The sequence below is a fragment of the Neofelis nebulosa genome, chromosome 8, assembly GCF_028018385.1.
Source record: "Neofelis nebulosa isolate mNeoNeb1 chromosome 8, mNeoNeb1.pri, whole genome shotgun sequence".
NCBI lineage: Eukaryota > Metazoa > Chordata > Mammalia > Carnivora > Felidae > Neofelis > Neofelis nebulosa.
The window spans coordinates 62,820,559-62,833,658 of record NC_080789.1 but is presented as its reverse complement, the minus strand read 5'-3'; the positions used below and the strand labels follow the sequence as shown (position 1 = coordinate 62,833,658).

The 13,100-nt window shown below is 51.2% G+C and overlaps 1 protein-coding gene across 5 annotated transcripts in view; it reads left to right on the top strand.

The window, feature by feature from the left end:
• The window catches only part of ESPL1 (extra spindle pole bodies like 1, separase), a 28,090-nt gene that overhangs the window by 11,338 nt on the left and 3,652 nt on the right, over positions 1-13,100 (top strand). For all 5 annotated transcript variants that reach the window (XM_058742629.1, XM_058742627.1, XM_058742628.1 and 2 more), the window contains 16 exons: positions 868-1,004; positions 2,246-2,439; positions 2,753-2,992; positions 3,217-3,361; positions 3,470-3,608; positions 3,805-3,944; positions 5,898-6,032; positions 7,090-7,209; positions 7,665-7,836; positions 8,230-8,358; positions 8,488-8,644; positions 9,160-9,269; positions 10,347-11,335; positions 11,731-12,073; positions 12,274-12,435; positions 12,862-13,075. In XM_058742629.1, coding sequence (XP_058598612.1) covers positions 868-1,004; positions 2,246-2,439; positions 2,753-2,992; positions 3,217-3,361; positions 3,470-3,608; positions 3,805-3,944; positions 5,898-6,032; positions 7,090-7,209; positions 7,665-7,836; positions 8,230-8,358; positions 8,488-8,644; positions 9,160-9,269; positions 10,347-11,335; positions 11,731-12,073; positions 12,274-12,435; positions 12,862-13,075 — 3,526 coding nt within the window. The remainder of the gene's footprint in view (positions 1-867; positions 1,005-2,245; positions 2,440-2,752; positions 2,993-3,216; positions 3,362-3,469; positions 3,609-3,804; positions 3,945-5,897; positions 6,033-7,089; positions 7,210-7,664; positions 7,837-8,229; positions 8,359-8,487; positions 8,645-9,159; positions 9,270-10,346; positions 11,336-11,730; positions 12,074-12,273; positions 12,436-12,861; positions 13,076-13,100) is intronic.

Sequence of the window (13,100 nt, the reverse complement as noted above, 5' to 3'; positions counted from 1 at the left end):
AAAGCTGCATAAACTAGAGTTTAGGGCAAATTTTGTTCATTCAACAAATATCTATTGAGCACCTACCATGTGCCAAGCACTATTGTGAGGACTTGGGTATATCAGTAAACGAAACAAAGATCCCTGCCCTCACGGAGCCACAGTCTGGTTAGGGGAGAATGATAATAAGCAACAGAATAATTGAATTATCAATATGTTAGAAAGTGATAAGAAATGTGGGGGTGGGGAGGAAGGAATATAGAGCAGGATAAGAAAGGGAAGTAGGAGTTCAGGGTGGGTGAGGGGGCAAGTTACCACTTAAAATAGAGTCAGGATAGGCCTGCTTGGGAGGGTGACATGAGCAAAACTTGGAGGATGTGATGAAGTTGGCCATGTAGACACCTGCGAAAGGACATCCTTGGCAGAAGAAACAGTCAAGGCCAAGGCCCTAAGGCAGGAACTATCCTGGCGTGTTCAAGAAACAGCAAGGAGGCTCCTAGTGTGGCTTTCGTGGAATGAGAGAAGGAGGAGATAAGGGATAGGCCAGAGCGTTAACCCCAAAATGCTGCCCTTCGGAGGAAGATGAAGGCAAAAATTGGCATGTGAGGAAATGGGCCCTGTGTAGGAGTGAAGACTCAGCTTGCGCTTGTAAAACAAGTGCAAAGGAGCCGCTGGTGTGGGTGTGCCTTGTAGGAATGGACGTCATGGGCTGAGTTGGAGCAGGTAGGGGAGAGCTGCCCCTATCTCATTCCCTAGCAGTAAGGCTTCCTGTCTGATCTGGAAGCTACTGAGCCGGCCACAGGTTGAGCTTCTCTCTACTGCCTCTCCAACAGGAGAGCGGCAGTGGGAACTATTTCCGCTATCAACTATTCTCTCTCTCACTTGCAGCCTCTTACACCAGTAACTTGGCCTACAGCTTCTATAGTCACAAGTTGTATGCTGAGGCCTGTGCCATCTCTGAGCCCCTCTGTCAGCACCTGGGGTTGGTGAAGCCGGACACCTATCCTGAGGTGCCTCCTGAGAAGGTACGAGGGCAGGAAGGGAGGTTATGTTGGAGGCCTGAGTAGCATGAAAGGGCCTGGCCAGGACCCTGCCCTGCAGTAGCGTGTTAAGAGCCACGTACCTGGGACGGTGTCTTCCACACCTCACTTGTACTATTACTATTTTTTTTTTTTTTTTTATGGTCTCACTTTTTCTTTAAATTTTTTTTTTTTTTCAACGTTTTTTATTTATTTTTTTTGGGACAGAGAGAGACAGAGCATGAACGGGGGAGGGGCAGAGAGAGGGAGACACAGAATCGGAAACAGGCTTCAGGCTCCGAGCCATCAGCCCAGAGCCTGACGCGGGGCTCGAACTCACGGACCGCGAGATCGTGACCTGGCTGAAGTCGGACGCTTAACCGACTGCGCCACCCAGGCGCCCCTGGTCTCACTTTTTATATTTAGCCACGTTCAAGCTGGTGGTTCTCAACCTGGTTGCACGTTAGAATCCCCTGAATGTACTTAAAAAAATTCATTCTGATGCTTGGCCCAAGCTGATTGCATCAGAATCCCTGGTGCTAGAGCCCACGTATCTGGTTATTTTAAAAGTTCCCCGAGGAGGCCCTTTAAGTAACCAGAGTGAGAACCATCACAAGGAGACCCATGAAATGATGGGTTGGCTGGAGTGGCAGGTGAGATGGGTTGTAGAGGGCTTTGGTTTTCATCTTGAGTGAGGCAGATGAGCCTCTCAAAGGAAGGCATGACATCATCTTGGCATTTTGAGTTTCTCTGGCATCACTATGGTGAATGAACAAGATACCAGGACAACAGTGGGCACCCCCACTGCTCTTGTAGCCTGGGCCAGAAAGGGTGGGTATCTGAACTGAAGTAGCGTCTTGCGGGATGGGAAGAAGGGAATGGGTGCAAGAAGCCCAGGATTAATTTGTTAAGTGACTGGCTGTGATGGGGTGGGGGGGTGGGGTGCGGAGGGAAGGTCAAGGATGGCCTGGCATTTCGGACTGAGAAGACGCCGACTTGTGAGAGAGGGGTTACAGGAGGAGAAACGGGTTTCTAGGGCTGTGGACATAAATATGTGGGTGGGGTGGATTGAAGCCTCAGATTGAGAACCCCTGGGGTGTTTAGTGCTTTGGTGTCTTCTGCCTTGGGGCAGGCTTGGGGGCTGGCGGACCACCTGGTGGTGTATGTACCTGTGTGGCATGTACTCCCCCACTATTACGGACTCGGTGGTTCCTCTCTGCAGTTTGGTCTGTGCTTTCTATGGTCAGTTGCACAGGTGCTTCCGGCTGCATGGAGAGAGTTTGAAGAAACTGGGTAAACAGGCCCAGGGTTGTGAGATGGTGACTTTGTGGCTGACAGCCCTGCAGCCCTGTGGCCCCCAACACATGGCTGAGCCTGTCACCTTCTGGGTTCGGATCAAGATGGATGCAGCCAGAGCAGGAGACAAGGAGCTACAGCTGAGGTGAGTTGGCGGGGAGGGAGACAACCATGTTTGCTCCCTGGCTAGGGCTAGCTTTTGGTACTGGTGGTCTCGTGTATCCTTCTGTCTGAGAAAAGGCACTGATTCCTCTGTTCGTTGTTATTTATCAAATGCCTACTATATGACAGTCACTGTGCTAGGTATAGGGGAGCAGTGGGGACAGGCAATGCCCTTGCTTTAACGACGGGGAAGTCAGTGACCTCTCAGCAAGCCAAGGCTGGGACTCCTTGGCACGGGGCAGAAGCTCCATGCTTCACAGACTCCCTGACATGGCGTTGGGCCTGCCTTCTCTTAGGACTCTGCGAGACAGCCTGAGTGGCTGGGACCCAGAGACCCTGGTCTTCCTGCTGAGGGAGGAGCTGCAGGCCTATAAGGCTGTGCGAGCAGACACAGGGCAGGAACGATTCAACGTCATCTGTGACCTGCTGGAGCTGAGCCCTGAGGAGACACCGGCTGGGGCCTGGGCTCGAGCCACCCACCTGGTGGAACTGGCTCAGGTGCTCTGCTACCATGACTTTGCCCAGCAGACCAACTGGTGAGGAAGAATAGCTGGGGAGGCCACTCTTGCTTCTCACCCTAGGTCGTCTTACCCTTTTCAGAGGCCGTTTCCCTCTCCCAAGTCCCTGAGCACCCACTTCAGTTTGTGGCCATGGGCCCTCATTCAAAGGGTGGGGCCGGCTATCCTGCAGAAGGTCCTTCCCAGGACACTATGGCAGGTACTCGTCATGGGCCCAGCTTAAGTCCATCCTCTCCCTTCAGCTCTGCCCTGGATGCTATCCAGGAAGCCCTACAGCTTCTGGAGTCTGTGAGGCCTGAGACCCAGGCCAAGGATCGGCTTCTGGATGATAAAGCACAGGCCCTCCTATGGTTCTACATTTGTACCCTGGAGACCAAAATGCAGGAAGTAAGTGTGGCTTCTGTGGGGCTCAGCAGAACTGGATTATTTCCCCCAGGCCCACAGTAAGCTGGTGCCAGCCCTGTTTTTTATCCTGACCCCCCCCCCCCCATCTAGGGTATCGAGCGGGATCGGAGAGCCCAGGCCCCTAATAACCTGGAGGAATTTGAAGTCAATGACCTGAACTATGAAGATAAACTCCAAGAAGATCGTTTCCTATACAGTAACATTGCCTTCAATCTGGCTGCAGATGCTGGTGAGGGTTGTGAATGTAGTGTGCTAGATGGGGTCTCCTCTGTGTCTTCCTAAGAGCAGAATGGGGACCCCAGGTAGGGGAAAGGAAGTAGGGTGGGAGGTGGGCACAGAGGGCAGAGGGCGTTATGAAGAAGGCTGCATTCTCCCCAGATGGCCCACACTGAGAGAATGGCCGGTCCCTTTCTTCTGACTTCTAGCTCAGTCCAAATGCCTGGACCAAGCACTGGCCCTTTGGAAGGAGGTGCTTACAAAGGCACAAGCCCCCGCTGTACGGTGTCTCCAGCAGACAGCAGCCTCACTGCAGACCCTAGCAGCCCTCTATCAGCTGGCGGCAAAGGTAATGGGGCAGGGCGTTAACACACACCAGAAGCCCACTCTTTCCTCTTCTTTGGCTGGTGTATCTGCTAAGAAGCCATGTAGCCTGTTGTGGCCTCTATCACCAGGCTTCCTAAGTTGAAATACAAGCTTCGTCCTTTATTTTAACTCACCTTGGCAAGTGACGTAACTTCCTAAGCCCAGGTTTCCTTGTGTCTAAAATGAGGACAGTAATAGCACTACCTCATGGTGTCCTTAAGTGGCATATTCAAATGTCAGATATAGTTATTATTAATTCTTAGGTAATTTGAGCTGTGTATATTCTGAAACATACATAGATGCCTATAGGTTTAATTTTACATTTTTTTTAAAAATTTTTTTTTTTCCAACGTTTTTTTTTTTATTTATTTTTGGGACAGAGAGAGACAGAGCATGAACGGGGGAGGGGCAGAGAGAGAGGGAGACACAGAATCGGAAACAGGCTCCAGGCTCCGAGCCATCAGCCCAGAGCCCGACGCGGGGCTCGAACTCACGGACCGCGAGATCGTGACCTGGCTGAAGTCGGACGCTTAACCGACTGCGCCACCCAGGCGCCCCTAATTTTACATTTTTACATGCAACATCAGGACATTTCACAGACTCCCTGAAGCTCTTCCCTGGACCCCACATTAGGAACCTCCGAAAAAGAACATGGTACATAAAAAAGATCTTTGTTGCTGTGGCCATTAAGCCATATTTCTAGCATGAGAATTGAGGGAAGCTGCCTCAGTGCTAGATCTGAGTCTTGGCTCTCCCCCGTACCTGTGATGTGAATTTGGGCAAGCAACTTAACTTGCGTGAGTCTTAAGCCTCTTAGTCTATACTCATCTGTAAAATTGGGGTTAGAGTCACTATGAAAGATTAAAAGAGCTGATGCACATGAACACCCTCTTTTTGACAATTTGATATTTTTATTATGACTTTTGAAGTTTCACTTCAAATTTTATTTTTCAGTAATCTCTACACACAATGTGGGGCTCAAACTCACAACTTTGTATGCCCCCCTCACTGAACCAGCCAGGTGTTCCTTCAATTTTTTTTTTTTTTTTAGATCTATGAATTCTTTTTTTTTTTTTAAGTGTATTTTTATTTATTTTGTGAGAGAGAGAGAGAGAGAGAGAGAGCGAGCAAGCAGGGTAGGGGCAGAGAGAGAGGGAGACAGAATCCCAAGCGGGCCCCGTGCTATCAGTGCAGAACCCCATGTGGGGCTTGAACCAACTGGATGGCTCAGTCGGTTGAGCGTCCCAACTTCCGCTCAGGTCGTGATCTCACAGTTCAGGGCTTTGAGCCCCGCATCAGGCTCGTTGCTGTCAGCACAGGGCCCTCTTCAGATCCTCTGTCTCCTCTCTCTTTCTGTCCCTCTCCTGCTCAGGCTTTCTCTCTCTCAAAAGTAAGTAAACATTAAAAGGAATTGAAGTATGGTTGACACACAATATTATATTAGTTTTAGGCATGCAACATAGTGATTTGGCAATAGCGTGCGTTACTCAGTGCTCACCATGATGAGGGAAGTCACCATACATTATTATCACAATGTTATTGACTGTACCCTCTGTGCTGTACTTTTTCAGCCCCGCGACTTAACTTATTTTATAACTGGAAGTTTGTACCTCTTGATCCTCTTGCCTGTCTCGCCCATCCCCCTGCCCTGATGTAAACCTCTCAGCACAGTGCCTGGCCCATAGTAAGCTTTCGGTAACTCCCAGCTGTCGATGCTGACTGGTACCTAAGCTTTCACGCGGGAGGCTGGATGGTGGTAGGCTCCCTCGCTGCTCTTATCTCAGGCTTCTTGAGGATGGCAGGTGGTGGCCTTGTCTGTAGCCACACCTCATCCAGGCTCTGAAGTCAGACTAAGGTCTCAAAGGGCTGAGGAGCAGAGGGTAGAAAGGGAGGTTCGAGCAGGAGCTGGGTAAACTTCCTGCTCCTGGCTGACCAGCCCCTGCAGGCTCTGGAGGTCCTCCTGCTCGTACGGATCGTCTCCCAGAGACTGGAGGACCACGCGAAGGCAGCCGGCTCCTCCTGCCACGCCAGCCAGCTGCTCCTGATGCTCGGCTGTCCCAGCTATGCCCAGGTGAGTGCCCAGCCAGCCAAGCCCGGAGCTGCGGGGGGACCTGGCTTTAGTGACCCATCTTTTCTCTGAGAAGACAAGATACTGAAGGGGTATCTTCCCTGCCTTCTACTGCCACATCCTGCTGGAGGGTCGTAAAGTGTGGAGTGGTTGGGAGGCAGCTGTGGGAAGAGGAAGCGTCTTTCCTTCTCACTGCAAAACCATTGTTTCCTAAGTCTTATAGATCCTGCACCAGAAATACACCACTAATCCTGTATTTCCCCACCATTTGCCCTAGTCGCCCTTTCTCCACTCACTTAGGACTGCTCCAACACCACCTAGCTGGTCTCCCTGCCTCCAGCAGGGAGGCCCCTTTTGTCTTCTAACATGATCTTTTAAGGCACAGATCTGATCTCATCTTTTTTCCTGCTTAAAGGATTTCATTGGTTTCTTCATTACCTGTAGGATGATACTGTCTAAACACTTTACTTGGTATTGCACACCTTCTATATCCTGGCTCATGCTTTTTCTTGCCACTCCCCACCATGGAACTTCTGTCCATCCACGCCAGTTACTTTAGAGCCTTGTATGTGCCTCCCTCCCTTTGGTTCTGTTAGCCCCTCCACTCTAAATACACCTCCTCCACCCACCTTTTTTCTACTTTCTTTTCAAGGCCTAGCTCAATTGTCCTCTCCCTCATGAAGTATTTTGTACATCTTCTTCTTCAAGGGCAGAATCACCTACTTTCCCTGGGTCCCCATACCACTAATGGCATTGTGTCACGATTACACAGGTGTGTCTGCACCCCCACTGCATTGCAAGCTACTGGATGGAAAGTCTTGCTTATTCCTTATTCAGCTATGTCTTTCTAACATAGCGGTTAACTGAAAGATATTAAATGAACATTTTAGCAAGTGATTGAATAACTCTCATGTTGTAGATTATAATATCTGAAATAGTTGAATACTTAGTTGGAGGTGTTCTGCATTTTACTTGCAAGTGTTTTAATCCACTTTAATTTGAAAAGTCTGGCTGCCTTTCCTCACCAGCATGTTCAGGAATCCCATGATTGTTTTCTTAGCTATACCTGGAAGAGGCAGACTCAAGCCTGAAGCTTCTGGATCACAATACTGACACGTACCTGCTCCTTTTGCTGACCTGTAACCTACTTCGAAGTCAACTCTACTGTGTTCACCAGAAGGTATTTCTCACTTTCTTAACCCCTGAAGTTCCCAGGTATTGGAAGGATTTTTAGGATTTTCGGGATATTTTTCAGGCTTCTGAGATGTCCCTGGAGCTAGGAAGAGTATTCCCGACCATGAGAAGCAGTGCTGTTTCCCACCCTTGTCCTTTCTATTCTTTCCCAGTTGCCTCAGTCACACTGTCCTGTGACTAGAGACTGAGATGACATTGATCCCAGGAAGGCAATGGAGCCCAAATTGGAAATCAAGTGAGATGCAGAAAACCTGAGTTTTCTCACAGCCTAACTGTGTGACTTGTCTGCGTCTTGTGCCCTCTCAGGCTGCCGTTTTCTCCACAGCTTTTATCATTCTCAAAAGCAGGGGCTGGGCCAGATGATCTTTAGGGGCATCCTAAGCTCTGAATCGCTGCTCTGACCTCACTCACCACTCTTCTCTGGCCCTCCCTGTCTCCCAGGTGACTGAGGGTGCCTCTCTATTGCTGTCTGTGCTTCGGGACCCTGCCCTCCAGAGATCATCCAAGGCCTGGTACTTGCTGCGTGTCCAGGCCTTGCAGGTGGTGGCATCGTACCTCAGCCTCTCATCACACAGCCTCTCAGCCTCCCTGCGGGAGCAGCTCTGTGCCCAAGGTGAAAGAATAGGGTGGATGATGGCCCTTTGTGGTCAAATGGTGTGGATCGTCCACTCTCAGCTCTTCTCAAGCCCTTGTCCCCTCTGCTGTCCCAACTGTGTGGACTAGCCCACTGAGAGGCTGCACAGAGTAGGCCTGGGATAGCATATGAGTCTCTGTTTGTCTGCCGCCTGATCGATTGCTTAGTACCTGGCTGGAATGCTATACTAACAAGGGTTCTGAGGCCCCACGTGGTCTGAGGGAAAGAGTTCTGTGATTGATTCGCTCTGTCTGCCTTAGGCACAGAAGAACAGCGGCAGCATGTTTTGCATTTGCTATCTTAGTAGGTGAAGGTGGTGGCAGTTCTGGTGGCATCATCTCCCTTCTTGTCCCCCCGCCACTCCCTGCACAGGCTGGCAGACGCCTGAGATTGCACTCGTCGACTCCCATAAGCTCCTCCGAAGCATTATCCTCCTGCTCCTGGGCAGTGACGTGCTCTCGATTCAGAAGGCGGCTGTGGAGACCCCATTTCTGGACTATGGTGAGTCTGAGGAAGAGAGCGAGGCCCAGTGGGAATGAACAGGCCAGATGGTGGGGCTGCCAGCTTTGCCTCCAGAGGATCCAGGCTGTGACTGAGTGACGGTGGTCTCGTCTCTCTCCTTTGTACCAGGTGAAAATCTGGTACAAAAATGGCAGGTTCTGACAGAGGTGCTGAGCTGCTCAGAGAAGCTGGTCTCCCGCCTGGGCCATCTGGGTTGTGTAAGCGAAGCCAAGGCCTTTTGCTTGGATGCCCTGAAACTTACGACAAAACTGCAGCTACCACACCAGTGAGTACAGGCCAGAGGAGGCCATTCCAGAACCTGAGTGCCCACATCCTGGACTCTGGGGTCCCAAACTCTTCCACAGATTTACGTGTTATGTTTGGAGGGGTTGGGAGAACGTATCCCATGGCTTAGTAAGTAGGAAATGCTGACTTAACCAAGCTTAGACATTTTTATTTCCTGTAGGACTTCTCACATCCTTCAGTACGCCAATCCACATTGTAACTCTCCAAAAGGGAGAGCTGGTGTACCATGTTTCCCTAAGTCCCTTTGCCCACAGGATCCTTTTTTTTTGGGTGGGAATGTGGTTTGGGAAATCCTGTCCTCATGCACAAAGATGACTGGGGATGAGGGAGAAGTGTAGAGAGTTTTCCCAGGGTAGACTTGAAGTCAGCTCGAGAGAGTAGAGGTCCTCCAGAGGCTAGGAGCCTGCCCCAGTGCTGCCAGTGAAAGGGACAGGAAGATGGACTCAGGAACACAAAGACTTGCACGAGTTGCTTGTCATCTCCTCTCCCAACAAGGTGTGCCCTGTTCCTGGTGCTGAAGGCGGAGCTGGAGCTGGCACGCACTGACATTGACCTCTGTGAGTCGGACCTGCAGCAGGTTCTGTTCTTACTGGAGTCTTGCACAGGTGAGCAGCCATGCCCCCACACCCACAGGCAGTGGCGGGAGTGGCACACAAACACTATGACACATCTTTGTATGTGAAAGTATGGGTTCCTTCTAAATCAGGGACCTTTTTTTTTTTTTAATTTTTTTTAATGTTTTAGAGAGAGAGAGACAGACAGAGACAGAGTGCGAGCAGGGGAGGGGCAGACAGAGAGGGAGACACAGAATCCAAAGCAGGTTCCAAGCTCTGAGCTGTCAGCACAGAGCCCAATGCAGGGCTCGAACTCACAGACCGCGAGATCATGACCTGAGCCGAAGTCGAACGCTTAACCGACTGAGCCACCCAGGCGCCCCTAAATCAGGGACTTCTAACTCTTCTGCTTCAATCAGACCACTGGTGTCCCTCCTTCAGATGGCTTGCCCATCTGACTAACCCAATGTGGCTCTACTTTTCAGCACTGCCTAATACATTTTGGCTATTTAAATCTAAATAAAATTTACAATTCATTCCTCAGTCACTTGCCACATTTCATGTGCTCAGTAGCCACATTATGGCTTAGTGGCCACTCTATTGGACAGCACAAATGTCGTGTCCTCAGGAGGGCTTAAATTAATAATAAAATAGTGTATTTATGGTACATTTTTTCTTATCAACCACTTTTCCCTCTCGTATTTCATTTGACCCACACAAAACCCTGGAAAGTCAGGTGGACACGTGGATTTTTTTTCTCACTTGTAAAATGAGGAAGTTGAGAAATTCAGTGTTTTGGATCAGGATCATGGGCCTAGTTGGGGCCCAGAGCCAGGATAAAGACGTGGGCCTCCTGGTGCCCACCTGCTTTCCTGAGCTATGCAGCCGTCTCAGGTGCAGGTATGGGGGTTTTGCGGGTTGGGTTTATCTATTATGGGATGGGAAGAAACATTAGGGATTTTACTGAAAACAAAAATAAGCCATATTAATATTTAGTCCGATCAGACAGTAATCCGTACAAGCAGTAAGTAAATAACACCTATATTAAGGAGTTGGGCCCTGGGGTAGCTCAGGAAGCACTTGGTATCACTTCTCCCAGTTTTGTAATTCTGGCTCCACTCTCCCCAGAGTTTGGCGGGCTAGCCCAGCACCTGGACTCAGTGAAGAAAGTCCACCTGCAGAAGGGCAAGCAGCAGACCCGGGTCCATCGTCCTCCAGAGCTCCCTGAAGAGGAGCCCTTCCTAAGAGGCCCTGCCCTGGAGCTGGTAGCCACTGTGGCCAAGGAGCCAGGTCCTGTGGCACCTTCTACTAACTCCTCCCCTGTCCTGAAAGCGAAGCCCCAGCCCAGCCCCGGCTTCCTGACCCACCTGCCCACGTGTGACTGCTTGCTCTGTGCCAGCCCCGTGCTCTCGGCAGTCTGTCTGCGCTGGGCATTGGTCACAGCGGGGGTGAGGCTGGCTTTGGGCCATCAGGCCCAGGGTCTGGATCTGCTGCAGGTCGTGCTAAAGGGTTGCCCTGCAGCCACTGAGCGCCTCACCCAAGCTCTACAAACTACCCTGAATCACAAAGCACCTCCCTCCCCTGTCCCGAGCCTCTTGGATGAGATCTTGGCTCAGGCCTACACACAGCTGGCACTGGAGGGGCTGAGCCGGCCATCACACAAGAGTCTGGGGAAGGTCCTGGAGTCGGGGCTGAAGTTTGTGGCAGCACGAGTACCCCACCTGGAGCCCTGGCGAGCCAGCCTGCTCTTGATTCGGGCCCTTGCAAAGCTGGCCGGCCTCAACTGCTGCACTACCCAACTTTTTGCAAGCTCCTGGGGCTGGCAGCCACCATCAGTAAAACCCTCCCCAGGCTCAGAGCCCTCTAAGCCGCGAAGCCAAAAACTTTCTGGAAGGGGGCGTCAGCGGGCAGCCTCATCTACCCAGCCCCTCCATAATACCTCTCTGAAAAGTCTGGAAGGTGGAGGACTGCCCTGTACACCGAAGCCCCCAGGCCAGGTCAGGCCAGCAGGCACTCGAGTCCCTTTTACTGTGTTTGAGGAAGTCCTCCCTACAAAGAGCAAGCCTGAGGTTCCCAAGGCCCCTAGAGTACAACAGAGGGTCCAGACGCGCCTCAAGGTGAGGTGGGACTGCGGCTGGGTGGTGTTGGTGTCAGGTGGGGTGGTTCTGGAGAATTCTGCAGAATAGGTGCCTTTCCCAGGGCCTGGTGGGGCCTTCAGCTCTACTGTTAACCTGCACAGAAAGACAATTCTATCTTTGTTTCAAACAGGAGGTGCTTTCCTTAACTCTGTGGTTCTTCTTCCTTTTCGTCCTTTGTCCTTTTGTTCCTCCCTTTTCTCCCTCCTTCCGCACCCAAGAGTCCTGGCCCTTGATTGAGCTGCCTCAATTGGAGAGGTTAATTTTTAAATCTTCCCCCAAAGGCCTCTGAGAGTGTGCCTCTGCAGCACCACCTGCTGGCAGATGTCTTATCACTGAAGGCCCCTTGGCCCTTCTCCCTTTCCCACCCATCCCAGGTGAACTTCAGTGATGACAGTGATTTGGAAGACCCTGTCTCAATTGAGGCACGGCCTGCAGAGGGGCCCAAGAGACGGGGCACTGCTTCCCGGGGCCGGGGCCGGGGCCAGGCCCGGAAGAACCCGAGCCTGAAGACAGTTGGAGTGGCAGCCTCAAGTAGTGCCCCTGGGCTCCCAGGCCTGGGTGGTAGGAGCCGGAGGGCCAAGAAGGTGACATCAGGACACTGTGAGGAGCTGGGCTCTGAGATCATGAGGACCATCCCTGAGGAGGAAATGACTGAAAACCAGATGGAAATGAGCTTTGAGATCCTCAGGGGCTCTGACGGGGAAGACTCAGCCTCAGGTAAGATGGTAACGGTGGGAGGTAGAAGGTGCATACATCTTTGGGGGTCGGGGTTGCCCTGGGACCAAAGCACAAGAAATAACTGATGCCAAAGACAGTACAGAAATACAACTTTGTTCCTGGCTCTGGGACTGGATCCTAGAAAGAACAAAGGAGAAGACAGGAGGAAGAAACTACAGAAAGTCACGTTCTCTCCCTAGGTGGGAAGGCACCAGCTCCAGGACCTGATACAGCCATAGGAGAATGTGAAGTGTTGAGACGTGATTCCAGTAAAGAGGAGCTGCCGGTCCCATGCCCAGACAAGGAGAGAGACAAGGGTCTTGGTCCTCGGCTCCGACTCTCCTCTGCCCCTGTAGCCATTGGTGAGGCTAACCACTGAGGTCTGGTCACTAGGAGAGGTTGCTTGATCTGATGCCCTCGTGGCCTGCCCATGGTTCTGTCTTCGGATCCTCATCTAGATCCGGTCGCCTTTGAACCTGGCTTTGAATCCCATCACTCTCTTCACTAGATGTGTGCAAGTTACTCAGCCTCTCTGAGCCTTTATTTACTTACCTATAAAATGGGGTTAGGGGGGATGGGGTGAGTTGGGGTAAGTTGCATAGCATCCCACCTGGCACACTGCCCTGCATTAATGGTAGCTTTTTTTATCCAAGTGGGAGATGAGATAGAACCTTGGAAACTTGGAACTTTCCATAAAAGTTTTATGAAAAGTTGGGACTTTTATGGAAAGTTCCATCAGCTAAACAGTATGGGACTCATCTACAGCAAGTATCTTCACCTTCCTCTAGGTCTCTCTACCCTGGATTCCATCTGTGACTTATTGACCATTGCTTTCCGTGGGGTTAGTCATTGCCCTCCTAGTGGACTTTATGCTTACCTCTGCCGCCTCCTGGCTTTGTGCTTGGGCCACCGGGATCCCTATGCCACAGCCTGCCTTGTCACTGAGTCTGTGTCCATCACCTGTCGCCACCAGCTGCTCACCCACCTCCACAGGCAGCTCAGGTGAGTTTCCCCAAGGCCCATGCAG